The 23,723-nt window shown below is 55.0% G+C and overlaps 2 protein-coding genes across 6 annotated transcripts; one reads left to right on the top strand and one right to left on the bottom strand.

Annotated features, from left to right (window-relative positions):
- The first annotated feature begins 21 nt into the window (after positions 1 to 21).
- Positions 22 to 9,060, top strand: ALKBH4 (alkB homolog 4, lysine demethylase). Of its 2 annotated transcripts, none has more exons than XM_070460268.1 (3): positions 22 to 185; positions 4,661 to 4,858; positions 8,173 to 9,060. In XM_070460268.1, the coding sequence occupies exons 1-3, from the start codon at positions 63 to 65 to the stop codon at positions 8,761 to 8,763; spliced, it is 912 nt and encodes a 303-aa protein (XP_070316369.1). In that variant the 5' UTR covers positions 22 to 62; the 3' UTR covers positions 8,764 to 9,060. The 2 variants fall into 2 exon arrangements, with proteins under 2 accessions (XP_070316369.1, XP_070316370.1); XM_070460269.1 differs by lacking the exon at positions 22 to 185 and adding an exon at positions 291 to 642.
- A 1,889-nt stretch (positions 9,061 to 10,949) lies between these two features.
- ORAI2 (ORAI calcium release-activated calcium modulator 2) lies at positions 10,950 to 23,171 on the bottom strand. 4 transcript variants are annotated; one of them, XM_020885321.2, is made up of 3 exons: positions 22,752 to 23,171; positions 18,391 to 18,628; positions 10,950 to 14,377 (listed from the first exon to the last, which is right to left on the bottom strand). In XM_020885321.2, the coding sequence occupies exons 1-3, from the start codon at positions 22,913 to 22,915 to the stop codon at positions 13,838 to 13,840; spliced, it is 942 nt and encodes a 313-aa protein (XP_020740980.1). In that variant the 5' UTR covers positions 22,916 to 23,171; the 3' UTR covers positions 10,950 to 13,837. The 4 variants fall into 4 exon arrangements, with proteins under 4 accessions (XP_020740980.1, XP_020740982.1, XP_020740983.1 ...); XM_020885323.2 differs by lacking the exon at positions 22,752 to 23,171 and adding an exon at positions 21,883 to 22,038; XM_020885324.2 differs by lacking the exon at positions 22,752 to 23,171 and adding an exon at positions 21,778 to 21,846.
- Between the last annotated feature and the right edge of the window lie 552 nt (positions 23,172 to 23,723).

Here is a 23,723-nt window from a genome sequence, read left to right on the forward strand (position 1 = left end):
GACTACCATTCCCAGCGGCCTCCGCGGCCCCGCACCTGCGCCCTAGCTGCCGTGACGCCTCCATGGCGGCTGCGGCGGTGGCGCCTCCCGAGGTCCTTCGGGAATGCGGCTGCAAGGGCATCAGGACCTGTCTGATCTGCGAGCGGCAGCGCGGAGGTGACCCGCCCTGGCAGCACCCGTCGCAGGTGAGGGATGGGAGAGGGGCTGCGCCCACAACTCCTTCGTGTGGGGAAACTGAGGCCCAAGTTGGCCCTGAAGACAGGTTCCGGATGAGACCTTGTCAGCGGCCCTGAAGATTGGGGCGTTGCGAGGTGAAGCGATGAGGGATTTGAGGAGTGGGTTTGGAGTGAAGAAGGGGCTGGGACGTCGGTGCAGTCCGGCCGCGGCTCACCTATGGAACTTGGGGGTAGTGTGATAGCAGACGTAGCCACTGCCCCCCGCCCCTGGTCGGGCTGGGAACCTCACCGGCCCGTGGGAAGACGACTAGAAGAGAGCAAAGGGTCCCAGAAGGCATTGGACGGAAATGAGATTCCCTAATCCTACGAATTAACAAAGAAGGACTCAGAGCTTTTGAGCAGAGCAAGGGTCTTCCAGCTGGGGAACTGTTTGGGCCGAGGCCTGGGGAAGGTGGTGATGCGTCAGGTAAGGGAGATGAGGCCGGTGGGGCCTGACCACGGAAGGCAGGCTGGGCTCCTCTTGAGGGCCGTGGTGAGCTCCTGAGGGTTTTAAAGGTAAAATCACATGTGAACCTTCGAAAGTTCCTCTGAGGGGAAGGAGTGGATAAGAAGGAAAGGGGGCTGGGAAGCCAGTGAAGAAACTGTCACGGTGTCCCTGATAGACGCTCAGAAGGTCCTGTGAAAAACAGTGGCAGTTCCTCAGAAAATTAAAAGTAGAGCTGCCATATGACCCAGCAATCCCACTTCTGGATATGGACCCAAAAGAATTGAAAGCAGTGTCTTGAAGAGATTTCTGTACACTCATGTTCATAGCAGAGTTACTCAGAATAGTTAAAACATAGAAGCAACCCAGGTGTCCATGGAGAGATGAAAGGATGAACAAAATGCGGCCCATCCATACAATGGACTATTATTCAGTCTGAGAAAAGAAGAAAGGAAAGTCTGGCACTTGCTACAACACGAATGAACCCGAAAACGTTATGCTGAGTGAAATAACGCAGTCACAGGCATACTGTATGATTCCACTCAGGAAGAGCATCTAAAGTAGTCAGAGTCACCGAGACAGGAAGGAGAGTGGTGGATCCAGCGACTAGGGGAAAAGGAGAGCGGATGTGGTGTTTAACGGACAGACTTTCTCTCTTTTTTTCTTAACTTTTTATTTTGTATTGGAGTATAGCTGATTAACAGTGTTGTGATAGTTTGAGGTGGAGAGAGAAAGGACTCAGTTATGCATATACATGTATCCATTCTCCCCCAAACTCCCCTCCCATCCAGGCTGCCACATAACATTGAGCAGAGTTCCCTGTGCTATACAGGAGGACCTCATTAGTTTTAAATGTAGCAGCATGTACATGTCCATCCCAAACTCCCTAACTATCCCTCTACCCCATCCTTACCCCCTACCCCCCAACCCCCAGCCCCGGCAACCGCAAGTTCCTTCTCTTAAGTTAACAGGTAGACTTTTGCTAGATGAAAAAGTTCCGGAAATTGGTTGCACGACCGTGTGATATACTCAACACTGAACTGTGCACTTAAAATATGGTTGAGGATCAGTCTTATGTATAAAATATACATGGTTGTATATATTTCACCACAATTACTTTCTTTTTTTTTTCCATTTATTTTTATTAGTTGGAGGCTAATTACTTTACAATATTGTATGGTTTTTGCCATACATTGACATGAATCAGCCATACAATTACTTTCTTTAAAAAAAAAAAAAAAAAGTTTTTCAGACCTCACTAGAGGTCTGAACTTGTGCTCATGGCCGAGGGTGCGGAGGTTCCAGGCACTGCAGCAGGTAGCGTCTTCCCAACCTGATGCCTGAGGAACAAGTGAAATGTACAGGAGGAGTCCTTATTTTCTGTGTGTCCCGAGTGAGGTGCCAGGAGGGAGATGTGGTTGTTCAGAGTCAGGTGTGCTGGCAGTGCCTGTAAAACATAAACAGGGAGGAGGCGGGGGCACTGGGCAGGGAGCACCTCTGACTGCTGTGTGGATGTGAGGAAGTCTTGGCTCACCCAACCGGAAGCTCCAGAGCAAAGACTGCCTGGTAACTGGCCAGGCTTGTGTTGGGTCACTGGCCGGAGGCCCTGCCGCAGGAGGTTGTCAGTCTGGTACTCCTCTAGTTGACTGGCAAGTTCTGCTGTTCTTTTTTATTCATTTTTTATATTATTTTCAGCTCTCCTGAGTCTTCATTGCTGTGTGGGCTTTTCTCTAGTTGCGGCGAGCAGGGGCTACTCTCTTGTTGCGGAGCACGGGCTCTAGGGCGCGCGGGCCTCACTAGTTTCTGCTCCCAGGCTCTAGAGCACCGGCTCAGTAGTTGTGGCGCACCGGCTTAGCTGCTCCCACCGTGTGTGGCATCTTCTGGGATCAGAGATTGAACTCACGTCTCCTGTGTCAGCAAGCGGATTCTTTTTTTTTTTTCCATTTATTTTTATTAGTTGGAGGCTAATTACTTTACATCATTGCAGTGGTATTTGTCATACATTGAAATGAATTAGCCATGGATTTACATGTATTCCCCATCCCGGTCCCCCCTCCCACCTCCCTCTCCACCCGATCCCTCTGGGTCTTCCCAGTGCACCAGGCCCGAGCACTTGTCTCATGCACCCAACCTGGGCAGGTGATCTGTTTCACCCTAGATAATATACATATTTCGATGCTGTTCTCTTGAAACATCCCACCCTCGCCTTCTCCCAGAGTCCACAAGTCTGTTCTATACATCTGAGTCTCTTTTTCTGTTTTGCATACAGGGTTATTGTTACCATCTTTCTAAATTCCATACATATGTGTTAGTATACTGTAATGGTCTTTATCTTTCTGGCTTACTTCGCTCTGTATAATGGGCTCCAGTTTCATCCATCTCATTAGAACTGGTTCAAATGAATTCTTTTTAATGGCTGAGTAATATTCCATGGTGTATATGTACCACAGCTTCCTCATCCATTCATCTGCTGATGGGCATCTAGGTTGCTTCCATGTCCTGGCTATTATAAACAGTGCTGCAATGAACATTGGGGTGCACGTGTCTCTTTCAGATCTGGTTTCCTCAGTGTGTATGCCCAGAAGTGGTATTGCTGGGTCATATGGCAGTTCTATTTCCAGCTTTTTAAGAAATCTCCACACTGTTTTCCATAGTGGCTGTACTAATTTGCATTCCCACCAACAGTGTAAGAGGGTTCCCTTTTCTCCACACCCTCTCCAGCATTTATTGCTTGTAGACTTTTGGATAGCAGCCATCCTGATTGGCATGTAATGGTACCTCATTGTGGTTTTGATTTGCATTTCTCTGATAATGAGTGATGTTGAGCATCTTTTCGTGTGTTTTTTTTTTTTTTGCCATCTGTATGTCTTCCTTGGAGAAATGTCTGTTTAGTTCTTTGGCCCATTTTTTGATTGGGTCATTTATTTTTCTGGACTCCAGCTCAACTCCAGAAAAATTCTTAGAGATGGGAATACCAGACCACCTGATCTACCTCCTGAGAAATCTGTATGCAGGTCAAGAAGCAACAGTTAAAACTGGACTTGAAACAACAGACTGGTTCCAAATCCAGAAAGGAGTACATCAAGGCTGTATACGGTCACTCTGCTTATTTAACTTATATGCAGAATACATCATGCAAAATGCTGGGCTGGATGAAGCACAAGCTGGAATCAAGATTGCCAGGAGAAATGTCAATAACCTCAGATATGCAGATGACACCACCCTTATTGCAGAAAGTGAAGAGGAACTAAAGAGCCTCTTGATGAAAGTGATAGAGGAAAGTGAAAAAGTTGGCTTAAAACTCAACACTCAGAAAACTACGATCATGGCATCTGGTCCCATCATTTCATGGCAAATAGATGGAGAAACAATGGAAACAGTAACAGACTTTATTTTGGGGGGCTCCAAATCATTGTGGATGGTGACTGCAGCCATGAAATTAAAAGATGAGCAAGCGGATTCTTTACTACCGAGCCACCTGGGAAGTCCTCTGTTCTTTTTCCATGCGACACCCCCACTGCGGCTGGATAGAGCTTCTCCCTCGGTCTCCCAGCATGTGTGCTCACCCCCTGGGCAGCCCGAGGCCTCCGCTTTAGAGGAGCAGATTTCCCGGGACGGGGAGATGCTCCCCGTCAGGGCCGTCGGCCTTCACACAGGCCTCACTAGCCTGGGGGGGACAGACAGTGCACACGGCGACACGGGAGCAGTGTGGCCTCGGAGGCTGCAGCCTTGGGCTAGTTCCTTAACTTGGCTGAGCCTCAGTCACCTCACCTGCAAGGTGGAAGACGACAGACTGGTCCTGTGTACTCTCTTCCCTTTTACAGAGGAGAAAGTCAGCAAGGCAGGGGCTGGGCAGGGGTCCCACCTCCCGGTAGATGCCAGCTGCTTCACAAAGTGCTGCCGAGGAGGGTGCACCACTGGGTGGGGCAGCTTCTTAGGGCACATGTGCAGTGTGAGCCAGGGGTCCAGAGGCTCTGATACCCCTGTCTTTCTTTTGCAGAAAACACACCGGTTCATTTACTACCCCGACACCGGCTGGGCTGTGGGGGCCGAGGAGTCTGACTTTGAAGGCTGGGCCTTCCCCTTCCCGGGCGTGACCCTGATCGAGGACTTCGTGACCCCGGAGGAAGAAGCCGAGATGGTGCAGCTGATGGACCGCGACCCCTGGAAGCTGTCCCAGTCTGGGCGGAGGAAGCAGGTAGGCGGAGCCAGAGCAGGGCTGGGGAAGGAGGGCCAGGCCGGCCGGCCAGAGAGGGCAGTCAGGTCGCAGAGCCTGCCAAGCCCCTGACCCTGGAGCCCCCGATCTTCCCTCCTTTTCCATGCCTGCCTCTGCAGCCACCCCCCAGAGCCATTAGCGGACAAGCTGACCTAGGGGTGCGGGAGGGCAGGGCTGCTGAATAGGGCGTGCTGGGGAAGGGCCCAGAGCATGGCCTGTTTACCTTCCTGTGAGTTGGGGCTCAGAAGCGGACGGCCACCCAGCTCTCTCTGCCCTCTCCCCAGCTGGCCTGGTGCCAGTGACTCTCATGGAGTGCTTCTTTCTTTAACTAATTAATTATTTTATTTATTTTTGGCTGTGCCGGGTTTTCATTGCTGTGTAGGCTTTTTTCTTAATTGCAGCAGGCAGGAGCTACTCCCAAGTTGTGGTGCGAGGGCTTCTTATTACAGTGGCTTCTCTTGTTGCTCTAGGCGCTTCAGTACTTTCGGCTCCTGGGTTCTAGAGCACTAGGCTCAATAGTTCTGGCTTCATTGCTCTGAGGCATGTGGGATCCTCCTGGATCAGGGGTCGAACCTGTGTTTCCTGCATTAGCAGGCGGATTCTTTACCACTGAGCCCCCGGGGAAGCCCTGTGGAGTGCTGCCAGATGCCGCCACTCCCGTCGGCAGTTCTCCCTGTCAGTTATGAATCTCCTTACGTCTGTTCCTACCAACACTTTGGCCTCCAAACCCTGAACCTTCCCTTTGTTAGGATCACAGCCCGTTTTCCTTGGGTCCACTCCTGTCTCCTCTGTTCTCATCTCCAGCAATCCTCGCCCCCTCCAGACAGTCATCGGCCCCCTTTCTACGTTCCCTGCCCACGCCCACCCCCCCAACTCCCCCCGCCCCCCCAGCCAGTTAGTACAGGCACTTCCTCAGGTGTCCCTCACCCTTTCTCCTCTCACTTTGTCATACTCCTTCTGCTCACCCACAGCCCTGGTCGGGTCCAGCCCCCACGCCCACCCCCAGGTGGTCCCCCAGGCTCTGGCTCTCCATCCTGAGCCGGGCCCTTCGTGCTCAGAGCCGTGCTGACCTCCCCAGGTCATTGGCTTTACTGCTGTCCTTCCAGTCCTAGCTCCCTCCTCCTTGTCCAGTGATGACCTGGCCTCTCCGAGAAAACAGACGGATCTACCGAGGTTCCCTTTTCTCCTGTGCCCCACTTCCCTCCGAGCCCCTCTCCAGCCTCGGGCTGGTTGCTGCTTCCCAGAAGCCCTTGTCCAGCTCCCTTCTCTCAAGGTCGGCTCTCTCCCACCAGCCTCCCAGGAAGGTGCATTTCTCATCTCTGCAGCAGAACTTCTCAAAAGAGGCAGCTGTTCTATTCATCTCCTCTCCTCCTGCTTGCCCTTAACCCACTCTGAAACTGCCTCATCGCCGACCCCCACCCCTAAACCCAGCGGCTGGTTCTCAGGCTCAGGCCTCTCCTCCCTCTCCAGACATCCCTAGCTGATCTCAGCGAGGCCCAGCCCCACAATTCCAGGGCTCACGTGCTCGTATCTCCAGCCCTAGCTTCTCCTGTTTGTCAACCTTGAGCTGAGCTGGCACATTCCACCTTCCACCTACTCAGACCAGAAACCCTGGATCTTTCCATAGTCCTCTCTGTCTTTCACTGGTGACTCTTGTCAGCTCTTCACTCTTTTAAAACACGTCCTGAATCTGAGAACATTCACCCCTGGCCACTGCTCCCACCTGCCTCCCACACTCCCTGCGCAGCCACCGCCCCTCCTCAGCTGGTCTCAGTAGGAAGTGATCCCACCATCTGGTCAGGGTCGCCGCTCTGCTGCAGGCCCTCCGGGGCTCTCATCTCAGCACGAACACAGGCCTTCCCGGGCCCTGAAAGGCCCTCTGCTGGCCGCCAGCCCAGCCGTGTCTCCGCGGCTGCTCTCCCCACAGCAGTCGCCCCAGCCTCCCAGGGATTCCTCAGGCTCCGGCTTCTCTTTCTGCCTGTGGCCCTTCTGCCAGCTGCTGCCGACGGGTCGGGGTGACCTGAAGGAGCCAGCTGGCCTGACTCTACCACCAGGTGGGGCTACCCTCCACTGGAGGGGACCCCAGGGAGCAGGAGTGTGTATTCATGCTCCCCTTTCACCCCTCAGATCTGAGCTGCAGGGCTCCTCTCTCGTGTTTTTTTTTTTTTCCTTTTAGATGGAAGTCACCTACTGTAAGATCCCCCATTTCAAGTATATGATTCAGTGCTTTGATTTTCAGTGTAGCCACAGTGTTGTGCAGCCATCACCACTGTCTATTTCTGGAACATTCTCATCACCCCAGGGCAACCACACACCCATTGCCAGTCAGTTTGCATTCCCTTATCCCCCAGCAACCACTTACCTGCTCTCTGTCTTTGTGGGTTGGCCTGTTCTGGACATTCGTATAACTGGGGTATGAGCCTCTGTGTCCAGCATCTTTCACCGAGCACGTTCTCAGGGTTCATCGCTTTGCACCCTGTATCAGGACTTCACTGCTTTTTGTGACTCGGCATTATTCCGTTGTATGGATAGACCACTCTCTGTTCATCATTCACCGGCTGGTGGACACGGGTTGTTTCCACTTTCTTTTTTTTTTGCCTGTACCGAGTCTTAGTTGCAGCATATGAACTCTTAGTTAGGCCATGTGGGATCTAGTTCCCTGACCAGGGATAGAACCCGGGGCCCCCTGCATTGGGAGCTCGGAGTCTTAGCCACTGGACCACCAGGGAGGTCCCCACTGTTTGACTTTTTTCAGTAGTGCTGCTGTGAACATTCGGGTACAGGTTTCTATGTGGACATGTGTTTCCATTCTCTTCAGTGAGGCCAGAAGTGGAACCTCTGTTGGGTGCTTGGGGAGCTCTCCTCCCTTGTGGTCTTGAAGCCCAGCTGTGCCCAGTGTTGACCAGCTGGGTAACACGGCCTTGGGCGGGCCGCCCTCCCACCTGCCCTGCCTGGCTACTCCTCCTCCCCAGGCCCTGACTCCTGGCCACCGCGTCGGGGGGCCACCACCCACACACGGGGCTCTAGCTCTGCTTCCTGAGGTGCCTGGGCGGAGACGTCCTCCGCCACTTCGCATCCGCTGCCCCTGCTTTTTTATCCTCGGCATTTACCGCCACCTGGTGCTGCTGTTTGTATTTATGTCTGTGGTGTCTGTCGCCTGCCAAAATGTCAGATCCACGAAGTCAGACATCGTGGCTTGTCTTGGTCTCTGTGATTGGATTCTTCCGCCCTGCCGTGTGATGCCATTTCCGTAAACTCAGCCAGCCCCCTGCTTCCTTTTCGTCTTCATCCTCCAGGACTACGGCCCCAAAGTCAATTTCCGGAAGCAGAAGCTAAAGATGGCCGGCTTCCGAGGCCTCCCCAGCTTCAGCCGGGAGGTGGTGCGGCGGATGGGCCTGTACCCCATCCTGGAGGACTTCCGGCCCGTGGAGCAGTGCAACCTGGACTACTGCCCGGAGCGGGGCTCGGCCATAGACCCCCACCTGGACGACGCCTGGCTGTGGGGGGAGAGGCTGGTGAGCCTCAACCTGCTGTCCCCCACCGTGCTATCCATGTCCCGGGAGGCGCCCGGCAGCCTGCTGCTCTGCCTGGCCCCATCCGGCTTCCCGGAGGCCCTGGCGGACGGCGCGATGGCCCCCAGCCGGTCCGTCCCGTGCCAGGAGGTCGAGGTGGCAGTCGCCTTGCCCCGCCGCTCCCTGGTGGTGCTCAGGGGAGGCGCGCGGCACCAGTGGAAGCACGCCATCCACCGGCGAGACGTCAGGGCCCGGCGCGTGGGCGTCACCTTTCGGGAGCTGTCTTCGGAGTTCGGCCCCGGAGGGAAGCAGCAGGAACTGGGGCAGGAACTCCTGCAAATGGCGCTCTCCTTTCATGGGAGACCCACCACATGAGCGCCACCAGGACGGGGAGCTGGCAGCTGGGCCTGGCGGAGGCGCTGGCTCCCGAGCGGACCGTTGGCCAGCATCGAAGGGGGCGCCCAGCACCAGGGTCTTTCTCAGGTCTTAAGGGGAGACCGCCGGACACACGCCCCGGCACAGCGCAGCTCAAGCCCTGCCCCGGATGGTTTCACGGTGAGGGGCCTCAGGTCGGTCCCTTTTGACCTGCGCGGTGGCCACTTGTTTGGGTTGTTGGTCACAGTTTGAGGGCAGTGGCCTAATTTGAGCTTAAAAACGGTTGGTGCTCCTTCAGGCTGTTTTCTCCTTTATCCATCTGTCTTAATGAGGTCAGAGGGTAACCGAGGTTAGAGGCTAGGTAGCATCACCAACTCAGTGGACATGAATTTGAGCAAACTCCGGGAGACAGTGAAGGACAGAGGAGCCTGGCGTGCTGCAGTCTATGGAGATGCAAAGAGTCGGGCATCACTGAGCCACTGAATAACAACAAGGTTGCAGAATATCCCAGCCTGCAGGCCCCACATTTATTTACTATTTTACTTATTTACTTTTGGCCATGCCACGCCACTTGCAGGATTTTAGTTCCCTGACCTGGGGATTGAAGCTAGGCCACGGCAGTGAAAGCGACGAGTCCTAACCACTGGACTGCCCGGGAGTTCCCAGGCCCCTCCTTTAGGGAGCGTGTTAGATTGGAGAGTGGATTGGTAGAGGATGTGGGGTGGTTATTGTTTCAGACGTCAGGACTGCTGACAGCTTCTGAGCCGGCTCTGCCCAGGTCATGCTTGACTCCATGGGGTGTGCGGTGTGGTGATGGGGCAATCTGCTGGGAGTCTGGGCCCCCCACCCCCAGTGATGTTAGAAGTTGTGGAGGGGCCTCCTCAGCCCCCAGGACAGCACAGGGTGGCTCACTGCCTGGCGCCAGTGCTGTGAGGTGCTGACCTGGACGGGCGGCGGTCCCCCGCGGCCAGGTGAGGAGCAGCCTGTGGAGGCGGACAGCATGGCGGGCCAGCCTGGTCTCCTGCTGCTTATATGACAATCTACCCGGCCCACCAGCCACATGCTAGGAGCCAAACTTGGAGGACCAGCGCCCCATCACAGCCTGGAGACATTCACAGCACTGGTTTTCACTGTCACTCTGGAACTTTTTAAGAGCTGTCAGGCATGCAGAGCCACTGGCCACCCTGCACTGTCTGCATAGTGGCCCTGGCAGAGGCCCAACAGAAGGGCTGAGTGGGCCCAGCGGCCAGCCGTGGGGGGCAGTGGGCTTCCAGACACCTCGACTGGTGGGGACTGCTGCTCCTCAGGTACTGTGACCTCCCCGCTAGCCCTCACACCCCTCAGGGTGGCGCTTGGGCAAGGCAGCCAGAGCTCCAGCCCCTCTTGCCACATCAGCTGCCAAGCAGGCGCACAGACCCAGTGGTCTGCTCACTGGGGTCTTGGCAGGCTGGGCCTCGGGGCAGCCCGGCCTCTGGATGGAGCCTGCAGGGTGCTCTGCCAACAGAGGGCCCCATTTGAGCTGAGGCCAGGCAGTGTTCTCTAGGCTCTTCCTGCAGAGACGGGTGCAAAACTCGCCCGACTGTGTCCCCAGGAGCCTGGGAGGGACGGCAGGGGCTGGAAAGACAGCTCAGCAGTTTCTTAATGGGCCTGGGGAGGAGTCTCTAGCCTTGGTCTGTCTGCCCTCTCCCTTTGCCCTTCTGGAGGCATCCGAGTCAGGCCCGTCTCTGCAGGCTGGCTGAGCTCACCCAGGAAATGGTCAGAGTGGGCTTGCTGGCCCAAAGATCTGTGCTAAGCCCAGGCCTTTTCTGGGGTCCCCTAGGGCCTGGAGAGTCATCTTGGGCTATAGAGGCAGGCTGGTTCTCTGGGTCGAAGTGCCAGAACATTCAGAACAATAATAGTGACTTTCCTGGTGGTCCAATGATTAAGACTCTGTGCTTCCACTGCAGGGGGGCATGGTATCAATCCCTGGTTGGGGAGCCAGGATCCTGTATACTGCACAGTATGGCCAAAAAAACAAAAGAATTTTTTTTTCTTTAATGTTTTAAAAATAGTAAAGGACAGAAGTGTCCTATAAGGGGGCCTCTATCTCCCTCACCTGGGAGCCTGTTGGGGCACTGGTGACCAGTGGTTGGAGCAGGGGCTTCTGAGTATCCCCTCTCCCTGTGGCCTCCCACCAAGAGCAGAGAGCAGGTTATAGCTTTATTTATTCAGTTCACTCCAGGGCAACTGTTTTTAAAAACTCCATATACAGGATGGGGGGGGGGGGGTTGCATACACCACATGTGGTCTCCATGACATCATGCGTAGTGCATTTCTCAGCAGAAGACAGATAAGGTCTGTAAATGAGCCTCAATCCACTCAGGCTTGCGTGGTTTTGTCCTGCACGGATTTCCCTAGAAGACACTGAAATACATTCTGCCCTGGCAGTTTGTCCAAAATAGAAACCCTTGCGTTTGCTTCTGGTCAGGTACTAAATGGAGATTGTGTTCCACTTTGGAAACGGCCTCTGTGTATCTGCGGGCATTTGTTTTATGAGCACCAGGAAGGCTCCTTTCAGAGGAAAATAGGGCAAGCCCACACTGGCTCTTCTCACCATGGAGAGGCCACTGTACTCAGAACCCTCTTCACAATCAGGTTAAACCTCCAGAAACCGAATTTCTAGCCTGTAAATATGCTTCCCTCTCCTTCCGAGACTGCCCTGCTGCAGCTCCAAATAGTAGCTTACTCTCCAGCCCCAGAGGACGCTCTGGGCTGCCCTGAGGGGACCCCCATCGCCAGTCCCCAACCCACCGTCATCTCTGTTCTCACAGAAACTGTTTGCCCCACACCTCTGGGAACTAGAAAGGCTGGAGCCAAGAAAACTCGCTGGATGAAAATAAATTACAAGAACATTGTTCTCCTAATCAGTGTCTAAAATATGTCATGTGGCATCTTCCCTACCCGTGTGGCACTGTCCCTGGCACCTAGTGTCCGACCCTGATGTGGCCAGGTTAGGAAGCCCCCCCTCCCACCACCGCCACGGGCCAGGCGTTAACAGTGGGCTCCTGGCTGACACCTGGGGTGTGCTTGCCATGATTTGGGAAGCTGGGCACGCCATGGGCCTGGCTCACGGGAGGGGGCACCAGGCGGCCCAGTGAAGCGGGTCGCAGTCAGCCCCGTGAGGCCCCTCTCAAAAGGCTCAGACTAGAGGAAGGGGCTGCTGCCTGCTTCCAGCAGTGGGGAGGAGCCAGCCTGTCTGGTCCCTACCAGGACACACTGTCGCGGTCTTGCAGTGACACTGACATTCTTGCACAAAGCAAACACATTAAACCAGACGAGCCTTTTCAACAAGGCTCCAGGAGAGGAAAGGAGACAGACGAGCCTTTTCAACAAGGCTCCAGGAGAGGAAAGGAGACATGCGCCAGGATGCGAGCAAGTCACGACCGATGTCGGCAGAGGATGTCAGCATGAGGGACACGCCCTTCAGAAGGCGCCAGGGCTCACCTCTGGCCCCGCAGGACACGACGTCCAGGCTCCCCGTAAATGCCACGACTTGCACTGGTGGTACTCAGCATTTCAGAGTGATATGTTAAGGTTTACATTCTCAACAGTATGTCACAGTCTCAGAAACCTTGGAAGGCCCACCAGCATTTCTTGGCACTCACAACCCAGACATCACAGAGCTACTAGGCTGTGGACAGAAATGCCATCGGAACATGAAGTCTGATGACTGTGGAAACAAAAGAAAAGGCACCCCTTTCTGATGGCTGCTGGCCAGTATGGTACATGTGGTTCTTAAAAGCAGCTCAGAGCACAGCAAGCTCACAGATAAGCTGAGCTGTAGCATGTATGAGTTCTACCCCAGGACATGGGCTGAGGTCTACCAGATGCCCTTCTTGAAAACACCAGAACCCACACCTGTGCACGGCTGTGTAGAAGTATGAGCTGGGCCTGTGGGTGTGGCCGGAAGACCTGGGGGGCCCCCAGGGAGCGCTACACGGGACCTCAGTCTCCCTGCTGTCATAAGCAGAACCCACATGTGGCCAGGGCTGGCCTCTGACACCACCACCCACGGACCAGGCCAGGCCACGGCCTTGTCTAGACAGGAAGTCCCCCAGGCCACCCCCTCCCACAGCCGGGGCCACAGGCAGCAGGGAGATGGGTGAGTTCAGCTGCCTGGCCAGTGTCCTGCCCTCCGTATTCACAGCTCGGAGGGCTGACAGCTCAGGGGACCATCTGGGGTTGAGAGGACGTCTCTGGACTGTGGGCCTCTTCCCCAACCTGGCGGCCTCGCTGGGTCAGTGTGGCCAGGGATCCTGCTGTCTGGGAAGAGAGAATTTGAGCTCAGGCTGCTTCAGGCCATCCCTGTTAGCCCCCTCAAGTGGGCACCTCACCTGGGATGCCCAGAGATAGGCCTCCCGACCCCGCTGGCCTCAGACCTTGGACATCTCATCCAAGACCTAACTAGTCTGATGCACTTGCTGTACTGACTTGCTCTACCCAGGTTCCTGCCTCCCCGCCCTCACCTGCCCCAGGAGCCAGGCCACCCAACTCCCTCCAGGGCAGGGAGGGAAGCACCAGGCCAAGCTGTTAATCCTGCGCCCCATCTATTCATAGCAGGGTGGTATCATCACTCATGCCCCCGGGCTGCCACCAGCCCAGCTCCGGAATCAGGGTACAATCCCTTCCCTGAACTCAGGATGCTGCCCCGACTCTATAGGCCCCTGCCAGGCTCCCGCCCCAAGCTGGTCACTTAGTCCAAGTCTCCAAGGGGACCCGTGACCACCCCTTACAACCCAGAGCCCGGCCTCCTTGCCTCTGGAAGTCCCCAGGGCCAAGGACTCAGTCTTTCTTTGCCCTCAGCTCTTGGCCATCAGTCTCCCCTTTAACTGAAGAGGTCCATCTTCCGAGGGAAAACGAGCCAGGTCTTAACAGCATTAAGACAGGAGTAGAACTTTGGTCTCGAACCGTCTGGGAGTGACTCGGTGGCCCTATGGGCCCTCCGCGTGTCTGAAACTGTCCAGGAGGCAGGCGAGTTCCGGTCCACGCCAAGTGACGCAGACGCAGCGGCGGCCGCGCCTGGGAGCGCATGCGCTCACACCACCTGCAGGCTGCGCTCGTGCCCGTCCAGCTGCACCTTGAGCTTGTGCAGCTCCTCAATCTCGCGGTTGTGCCGCTCGGTCTTATGGCGCACCAGCGAGCGATAGAAGTGGATGGTGAAGACCACGAAGATGAGGCCCACGGGCACCATGATGATGGTGGACACCAGGGCAGCCTGCCAGCCCGTGTGGCCGCCGGGGCCGGGCGGGGGGCCCGGCTGGTGGCGCGCATCCACGGGCAGGAACTTGATCCAGCAGAGCAGCACGACCTCGGCCAGGAAGAGCAGGATGCCCAGCACGGTGGAGAAGCCCCAGGCCAGCTCGATGTAGGGGTGCATGCGCTCGTGCGGAGACTCGCTGATGGAGTTGAGGTTGTGGATGTTGCTCACGGCCTCCACGTTGGGCAGGATGCACGTGCTAATGAGCAGGGCGAACAGGTGCACGGCCACCAGCACCGTGGTGCAGGCGCTGAAGGCGATAAGCAGCGGCCGCGGGTACTGGTATTGCGTCTCCAGCTGCACCTCCACCATGGCCACCTGCAAGGCAGAGGGGGCGCTGAGTCGGGGCCTCCACAGAGCAGAGGGCACTCTCCTCCCCTGTTCACATATTATGAACTTCTTTTTGATACACTGAAGAAGGTCTCACTAAGGGCAATCTAAAAAGCACAGAAAAAAAAAAAAAGCACAGAAAAGGCTAAAGAAGCAATCGGTCCCACGGATCGGTCCCACGGAGACTGCATCCTGGGTGCCAAGAATGGGAGTGCTGGGGGTGCTTAGCTCTGGCCCAGGGCGAGGCCACACTTCCCTGGGAAAATGCAACACTGCTGTTGATAGCTGAGCCAGGCTGCTGTAGGGCTTAGCTCCCAACAACTGCTGCTTTTCAAAACAAACAACCTGACCTTTCAGGGGTTTAAAAAAAAATAAAAGGAACAATGGAGGCTCCTGATGACCCCCAGACTCAGAACTGTACACACTGGATGGACTCATGCAAGCCACAGGGTGCCTCTGTCAGCTGAGACCAAAAGCAGGAAGGAGCAGCCTCATCTCCGAAGGCCAGGAATGGTCATATACATGAGAACAATGGTAAGAAGGGGAAGCTGGGAAAAGGGCTGGGCTGGGCTGGGCAAACAGCCGGATCTTCAGCAGTGGTCACAGCTAGGCCAAAGGTATGTCTAGCAAGTGTAAGAAACAGTAATTCCTGAATTCCACGTGGAGACCAAGGGGCTCCTCCAGGGGTGGGAACCAGGGGCTGCTAGGGTTTTAAACTGTGTGCGTATATTCACTTCAATAACATATAAATCACTTTTACATCAAAGGGAGTAAGAGATCCACCGAAGGACCAGAAGCCCTAGCTTATCTCTGTAGCAGTGGGTGTCTATTTAGGCTGAGACTTGCTCACCAGAAGCCCTAAGGGGCTTTCAAAATCCAGACTGGGTGCCACGCTCCTGCCACGCTTTCCCAGGATGGCTCTCCTGCGGCCCACACCCCACCCCAGCTCTGCAGACCAGCCCCAGTGGAGGGTTTAGTCTTGGCTCACCAAGGGCTTTCTCCCAGGTACCCAACTATAAGAAACCAGACCCATTAAGACAGCAGGAGCAGGGAGCTCTTCCACTCGCTGTTTGTCTCCTAGATCTAAGCCATCCCTTTTTTTTTTTTTTTTTTTTTCTGAACTGTGCGGCTTGTGGGATCTTAGTTCCCTGACCAGGGATTGAACCCAGGGCCACAGCAGCCAAAAAAAAAAAAAGGTGCCAGAGTCCCAACCACTGACCACTGGACCATCAGGGAACTCCCAGAGCCATCCCAGTTTTAAGAAATTTACAAGAAAGATTTCACAACTTCTAGCAACTATTGCTTTATCCCCTCATTCCGTCCTCAGTGGAGATAGAACCCTTGTTAGGGAAAAAGATAATGTCAGTCCCAGTGGACCACAGCTTGAATGGAAACTCTGCAATGATTATTGCTCCAAAGAGTCAGTGGGACATTGCCTAGGTGAGGGAGGGGTGGTCCTTTCTCAGTGCCCTGGTAGCCTGGGTAGGCTCTTGTGACCACAAAGGATGTGACCCAACAAAAAAGGTTGTCATAAACCTCAGAGGGTGGTGAGAAAAGAAACATAGATGATTAAAAGGCCAGCAAGGAAAGCAGTTTTGTTCCACCGCAGGAGGAGAAAAGGCCAAAGGTCATATTTCAGTGTATTTATGCAGATATTTTATCACAGGCCTCGGATCACAGGTCTTCTGTGTTAGGGGCAGGATAAACATGAAGATATAAGCTTAAGGTCAGGCATGAGCACTTGTTGGACAAAGGACCAGCTTTGCGATTCTAATTAGGGAATACAAAATATAGAGAGCTGCAAAGAGCCGGACGTGACTGAGTGACTGAGCGATGACGAAGGACACAGAGTGGACTCCGCGTCGAGTGCCGCCTGTTCATTCTTCCACGGCCCTGTCCTCATTCAGCTGTTGTTTCCACAGCGGAAATACTGGCTGACGATCGGTGTTCATCACTTCTTTCTCCTAGGTGGCTTTGCTGTCTGAACAATTATCTGATTTACTGGGGTCTGTGTGGTTTCTTAACGGGAGCACTGGCTGATACAGAGGAGATATTCCATGAAAGCTGAGAAAATGCATTATTATTTCCACCCCTGCCTCTCAAAGGTCACTGTTGCCTCTCAGGCCACTTCACACCCGTGAAGGCTGCAATTAAGTCTCAAACTAACCCTCCAGGATTCACTCTGTGTTTTGTAGCTTCACTGGGCTTGTTTTCAAATTTCAATGAGGGGTTTTGTAGCCTTCAACTTGGGTGAGCGTTTTGTTGGAAAAAGTGACTCTTCCCTAAATTTGGAAATCCAAACCGTAGTCTCTAGAGACCGCCTGCAGACAGGAAGTGATTTCCAAGACCTGGGCCCCACACAGAATGGAAACCATCCTACCGCATTCAGTCGGGCAATGCTTCTCAGAGTTAGTTTTCCAAAGATATATACACACATATATACATATATATGTATATATATACAGGCCAGAAAAACTTAATGCAGTACTATAATTCTTCTGTGAAGGTAGAAAACAAGATTTAATTTTTAAAATATTTATTTCTATTTATTTGGCTGCGCAGGGATCTAGTTCCTTATCCAGGGATCAAACCGCGGGCTCCCTGCATTGGGAGCACAGTCTGTGCCACTGGACCACCAGGGAAGTCCCCCAAGATCTAATTTTAATAGTGACATTGAAAATTCCCTTGCATATTTCTTAAAATTAAGCTTGAGAAAACATTCCTTTTTTAATGTGATGAAAGAAAATCATTTTGAGCCAAAATTTTGCCCCGTGTGACTGGACACTTGTATAATTTTTTTTTTTTTTTTAATATGTATTTATGTGGCAGTGCCAGGTCTTAGTTGTGGCATGCAGGATCTTTAGTTGTGGCCTGTGGGATCTGGTTCCCTGTCCAGGGATCAAACCCGGGCCCCTTGCTTTGGGAGCTCAGAGTCTTAGCCACTGGACCATCAGGGAAGACCCTGTTTTTTAAAAAATAATTTGCAAGACCTGAATCAGCCTTTGCTTTAAACCACAGACCTGAACGCAGATTGACTGCCCTCTAAATGTGGTGACCACTGCCCTGCCCTGTATGAAATCACGCCCTGACTACACAATGTCTCAATTCTCTGAGGGTGACTGGTGCCCATGACTGGCAGGCCCTTGTCAGAGGCGTGGCCACACTGGCTCTCTCAGACACCTTTCTATTTTCTGCATATCCACTGGACAACTGACGCTCTAGGCTATGGAAAAAAAATTGTTTCCACGTTCAAAAAAAAAAAAAGTATTGCTTCCAGCCCAATAGGACCTCCTAGCAGACAACAGAGAGGAGTAGCGGTGCCGCAGTTCTCACTGGGCTCCTGACATCCCCGCGCTCTGAGACGATCCCTCGGAGGGATGAGGTCTGCGGGCTTTGGAGTCAACAGGAGTAGTGGCCCTTCCTGGGGGCCCGCGGTTTCTCCCCAGACAGACTCGCCCTGCGGGATGACTCAGAAGGAAAGCATAACCGGGCAGCCGGGAGTCAGGCCAGAGGCTCTGCTTCATCACTTCAGGGGAGCGTGTGCGTGCCCAGGGGGGTTACACTGAGCAAACCAGGTCCATTCTGCAGTTCCTGCTCACATTGCCAAACTCTTGGGGGCCTTATGAGGGCCTGGGGGACTCCCCTGGGTGCCCCAGGCCGTCCTTCCTGTTCCCAGACCAATCCCCTTGGAGGGGGTGGGGCCTGGGCGGAGAGTTTTATTGGATGGTGGGGGTGGGGGAGGAGTCTTAGTTGCAGCCTGTGGGATCTAGTTCCCTGACCAGGAATTGAACCCAGGCTCCCCTGCATTGAGAGTGCAGTCTTAGCCACTGGACCTCCAGGGAAGTCCTTGGCCAGAGACTTCCTAGTGGTCCATCCTGGACCACTTCCCTGGCTGCCAGCAGGGCCCAGAGGCTGGGGTTTGCTCCCTGAAGCATCACGGGATTTCAGTTGGCAGAAGCCCACCTTATTGGCTGTGCTTCCCACCACACGCTTCCACTCACCATGGCAAAGCCCGAGAGGAGCGCTGACGTCCGGCTGGAGGCCTTTAGCTTGGCCCTGCTCAGGTAGAGCTTCCTCCAGGAGAGCGCCTGTACAGAGTGGTGGTTGGAGGTGACCAGTTCCAGGTAGCTGCGGCGGACCCAGTCCCGGTAATCCATGCCCTTATGGCCGGGTTCCGAGCAGGCGGGAGCGGAGGGGTCCACAGGCACGTTGAGCTCGGCGCTCATGGTGGGGGCCAGGCTGGGGGCGGGAGACACACACTCAGGTATACCAGAGGGTCCCCGGTGCGGGGAGAAACCAGACTCCCAAGTCCTTTCTACCTTCCCTAGAGGCGCGCTATATACACCCTACGCCAGGGCCACGGGATCCAGGGGTGCACGAGGGTGGGGCTCTGGCCTCTGAGGCTTGTCCCCACACAGCAATGTAGGGACCACTTGTGGGAAAGAGGGGTCAGGCGGGTGCATCTTCAGGACCCACTGAAGCGTCCAATGTTCCTCCACAAAGCTGAAATCTGGTCTCCTCGCCTGAGCTGAGAAAAGCTCCAACTGAGCGTGGCTCTGGGTGCACAGAATTCCAAGGCTGGCCGAAAGCACCTAAATGCCTATCTTCAAGGAATAGGGAGTCGTAGTGGTTTGGAAGTTTCAAGGACCTGAAACTTCTGGATTTGACCCGGCCCTGGGATTCTAAGCACAACACCTGACTTTTCCAACCTGTTCATCTTCACGTGGAGACATGCCCACCCTGTTAGTCGCTCAGTTGTATCCGACTCTGTGCGACCCCATGCACTGTAGCCCGCCAGGCAAGAATCCTGGAGATTCTCATTAACAAGGGAATGGAGCCCAAAGACCCCAAATTGCCTTCCAATTGCCAGGTGCCAACCATGAAGTCAATGTTCCCACACAGCTGCTAATTTCTCAAATCTCACTTCAATTTAAATCAACACAGTTCACCCTGAAAATAACTGATTTATACAACTGAAGCTACATCCAGGGTGCAGTGGAAAACTTTAGCAAAATGAAAAACCAAATTGGCCAATTGACATGAACATAGTTTGGGGGTTTATTTATTTATTAAGAAATGGAGGCTGGAGACCCTTCAAGTCATCCCAGTAGACATGCGGTTTGACAGTAACACAGGATGAAGATCAGAAGGGCTGATCTGTCGAGATTTGTGAATTCAAACCCAAATCTCCACTAATCCAAATAGGGGATTGGCGGTCTTGTGTGGCCCAAGGGCTGGCCCTGCAGCAGCCCTCAGGATCAGCTCTAATTAATCTGTAGGGCAGGCTTCAAGGGCACAGGCACCTCACAGCTCACTTAGCATCAGATATTAACTTGTACCTTCAGGCCCGCATGGGCCCGGTGAAAAGCCTACTTAAGGCTATTACAAACAGATCAGCGTTCCTAGGTCCCAGGGAGCCAGGTTGGGGGTGGGTGGGCAGGATAGAGGGTGTTTACCAGGGTCTGTGGCTGAGAAAATGCCCCAAACTTGATCTGCCCATGCCAGTCCCTAAATGGATTCTCTGGGAAGGTCCTGGGGAGGGGGGAGGCTCTCTCTTTTGGGGGGTGCCTTCCTCTTTGTTTTGCACCAGGCCATGGAGGCACGGCTTTTACTGGCCAATATGGCCCCCAGAGAACAGCTCTGTGCTCTTCTGTTTCTGCCCAGGGATGCCAATTACTAGGTCATTTACAAGAGGGCCGACTTGGGAACCTTGGTCACCACCACCGCAGCCCCCACCCACATCTGCAGCCAGCAGCACTGCTTGTGATCACTTCAGTCACAGGAATGTCCCTTCCCTTGGGGAGAGAATTCGGAGAAATGTTCACTAACCAATCCATTGGCTGGCTCCAAATCATATAGAATGGCATCATTTGGAAATGCATTTTTTCTCTCTTTTTGCCCCACTACATAACAGAAGTGAGCCCACGGGGTTGATGAAGACACTGTCCAGCCTGTGGAAGGGTGAAAGGCACAACCTTTGCCCCCTCAGAGGATCCATCCTCCGTCCTGCATCCAGTAAACGCTTCCTGGGCCCTAAGGTAAGACTGCATTTGGTACTTAAGGATCAAAGATGAAAGGTGAGGATGTTCAGTGGGCGAGTGGCCTAAGTGGGGGGAGATTCTTGTCCGGTGAGTTAAATGCTGCTGTAGTGGAGCCGGTGTGAGGGCTGATGGGCTGGATGAGGGTGTGGCTGCCTCTACTGTTGGGCCAGGAGAGGGTCCCTGCGAGGGAGCCGAGATAGGGACCAGGACACAGTTAGTGAAGGTAGCGTTGGCAAAGAGGGACTCTCCTGCAAAGACAAGATGGTGCGCACTGGGAGAGGGTCTGAGAGGCAGAGCAGGAAGGCTGGCTGCAGCGGGGCCAGGGGAACAGTGGTGGAAGCAAGATTCAGGGAGTACGTGCGGCCCAGGCGGTAGGACTGTGTTGGACTTGCCCTGGCGCTGCCCAGATGCCCAGGCTTGGGAGGAGTTGGTGAGGGAGCCATCGGGGTTCCGTCTGGTCTGTGTGCTCAAACACTTGGCCAGTTGGGAAGGGCAGGAGGGCCTGGTGGCCTCCAGAGAGATGAATGGGGTGGAGATGGGGACCATCAGTGAAGGTGAGCTGAGCCCAGGTTGGAGACTGGAGAATTTCATGGGCAGTGAGAGCTGACAGTGGCCTGGGCGGCCTCAGCTCTACTGATGTCCCCAGTGGCAGGATTTGGGGAGGAAGGACTGTCTGTGGACTTGGAGCGGGGGTGGTGAGGTGAGCCTGTGGGGCCCCAAGACAGAGAAACCACTTCCTGCAGAGGGAGCAGCTCAGACTGGATTCAAACCCATCCTCGGGCCCCCCAGCCCCAGAGTCCTACCCCGGGCCAAGCCTCCTCCCCACCCGGGCTCCCCAGAGGCAGAGTCTGGTCCTCAGACTCCAGGGCTCGGCTTAGGCAGCGGGTGGGGCAGGGCAAGATGGAGCTTGACCTTTCTGTCAGGTGGCAGAGGCTCCAAAGGATGCTCTCCTGGACAAACCTTGTGGGCCTTTGGTTTTGTTTTTAAATAAGGGGCGGTCAGAGAAGAGAGATCTCGTAGAATTACCGTGACGCTCTCTGGCCGTGGGAAACATTTCCAGGGGGTGAGTTTGGGGGTTTGCCTGTCAACTTCCCTTAAACATCTGGGGCACTAGCAATGGCGAGTGCCGCGCAGAAACGCTGTTTCTGACTCTTTCTGTCACACCCGCACACGGGAGGGTTCAGCTCCCCTCCTCCCCTGGGTCTCTCTAGAGGAACCCGCCTGCATCCCTGTTCCTTTCCCTCAGCACCCCCTAGCAGCCGGGACCCGCATGCGGCCCGTATCTCTCCGCGCCCTGCAACCTCCCAGTCACCCCGCTCGGGGGTCCCGCGGGCTTGGGGTGCCAACCTCACAGTTGTCCCGTAGGCCTGCCCAGGAGGAAGCTGGGGTCTCCGGGTGCAATTCCGGCTGCCCCGCCCCCGCCGGGGCGGAGATCTCGCAGCGAGCACTCACCGATCTTTGCTCTGCCCTCCCGGCCCAACTCCGGCTCAGGCGCGCGGCTGGCGGCACTGGCGTGGCCCGGTGGCCAGGTGGCCCGGCCGGGGCGCCGAGAGCGGCCCCCTCCCTCCTTCGGCCAGTCCCGCGGGGTCCCCCAGGCCCCGCCCCCGCCGGCAGCCCCGCCCCCCGTCGCCCCGCCGCAGCCGCTGCCAGGGTAACGGCGCGGCTGTCACGTGACCGGCCGCGGGTGGGGGGCCGCGGGCCACGTGACGCTGCGGGCAAGGAGGGGCGGGGCGCGCAGGGCCTCCCCCCCCCCCCCCCCCTCACCCGGGGTCCCTGCAGGCGCCGCTCCCACCGGGACACGAAAACCCGAGAAGGGTGCTCATCTTTCCTGGTTCCCGGGCGCGCCGCGAGTGGCCGTGAGCAGGGATCCGCGCCGCGGTGGTGAGGAGAGCCGGAAGCCTGAGCATCCCTCGCTCTTCCTCCCCAGCGACGGAATGGGGAGGCTGCGCTTTCTCTGCCCCTGGGTCTGGCCCGCAAGTGCAGGGCAGGGTGAGCCCTAGTCTGCCAGACGTGTGTGGGTCTGAGCACAGCGTAGGAGCACCAGGTTCCCAGGGTGAGCCCCGGAGGACGCCCAGGACCGGTCACTGACCCTGTGGACGGATGGGATCTCGTTATCAGTCTGCCGGGCGGACGGTGGGTGGCGGGGTGAGGGGGGGAAGAAGGGGTGGAGGGGAGAGGAGGCTCCGTTGGGGGAAGGTGTGGGTGGCCACGCCCCAATTTGCCAGGTGGACAGCGACCCCAGGCTGAGCATGCACCCGGAGCTGGTCACCTGGAACCGCAGCCCCACCCACCAGGCCCAGCTAGATCTGCGGGGTCCTCACCCGAGTGCGGCATGCTTGGTGGGCAGAGCGCTGGGGGAGAAGTTTCCGCAGTGCCTCTGGCTGCTTCCGTTCCAGGCTGCAGGGAACCTCTCACTGGGAACGGTGAACTCTCCGGTTTTGTAACCCAGACATTCAAACAGGAACGGTCTTTTCAGGAAGTGCATATGGGTAACTCACTGAGAGGAGAGATGGGTTCCCATCCACCCACCGTGCCAGGCGGGCCCTCGGAGCCCTTCCTGCGTGCCCTACATAGGATTTTTCCATCTGTCACAACAGCATGGCACCGTGACACATTTATCCAAAGGAAAGAAAAAAGAAAAATTCCATTCCTGTCGCCCAGTCCAAGTTTTCCGACCTTTGGATGAGTAAAGATTAGCAGGTATGCCAGGCCAGATCCATTTATACTTCAAGACCCTCGCTGAGAGCGAATGACAAGAGCCAGAATGACACCTTTTATTCCGAGAGAACACTTAAGAGCTGACTAAGCTAGTTTCCCTGTGTTTACCGCCCTAACAAAGGAATGAGGAAAATCCTGGGGTCTGATTAGTGCCCCTCCCACCCATGGCAACAGGAAAGAGATTGTTGTATTTTGGGGAGCAAAGTCCACAAAAAATACAGTGTGGCTTTCACACCTCTGGCAGTTGATAAAGTGGACTGAAAAACAGGAGGAAAACATTCTTTTTTTTAAATTTTTTAAAATTTTTTGTTCACCTGAAACTATCAGAACATTGTTAATCGGCTACACCCCAGTATAAAATGTTTTTGGTGTTCAAAAAAGGAAGGAAACATTCTGAACACTTTGCTAATGGCAGTAATTGCATCACAGGTGAACATTCTTTGAGCAACAGAGTCCTTTGCTTGAGTTCTTACCTCTGAACCCTGATTGCACATCCTTTAGAAAGCTTCCTAGGCCTGGTAGTCATGCTCCCACCCCCAGGCACATTTATCTAGCATGTCTGGGCAGAAGTAGAA

The sequence above is a fragment of the Odocoileus virginianus genome, chromosome 33 (genome assembly GCF_023699985.2).
Source record: "Odocoileus virginianus isolate 20LAN1187 ecotype Illinois chromosome 33, Ovbor_1.2, whole genome shotgun sequence".
NCBI classification, from domain to species: domain Eukaryota; kingdom Metazoa; phylum Chordata; class Mammalia; order Artiodactyla; family Cervidae; genus Odocoileus; species Odocoileus virginianus.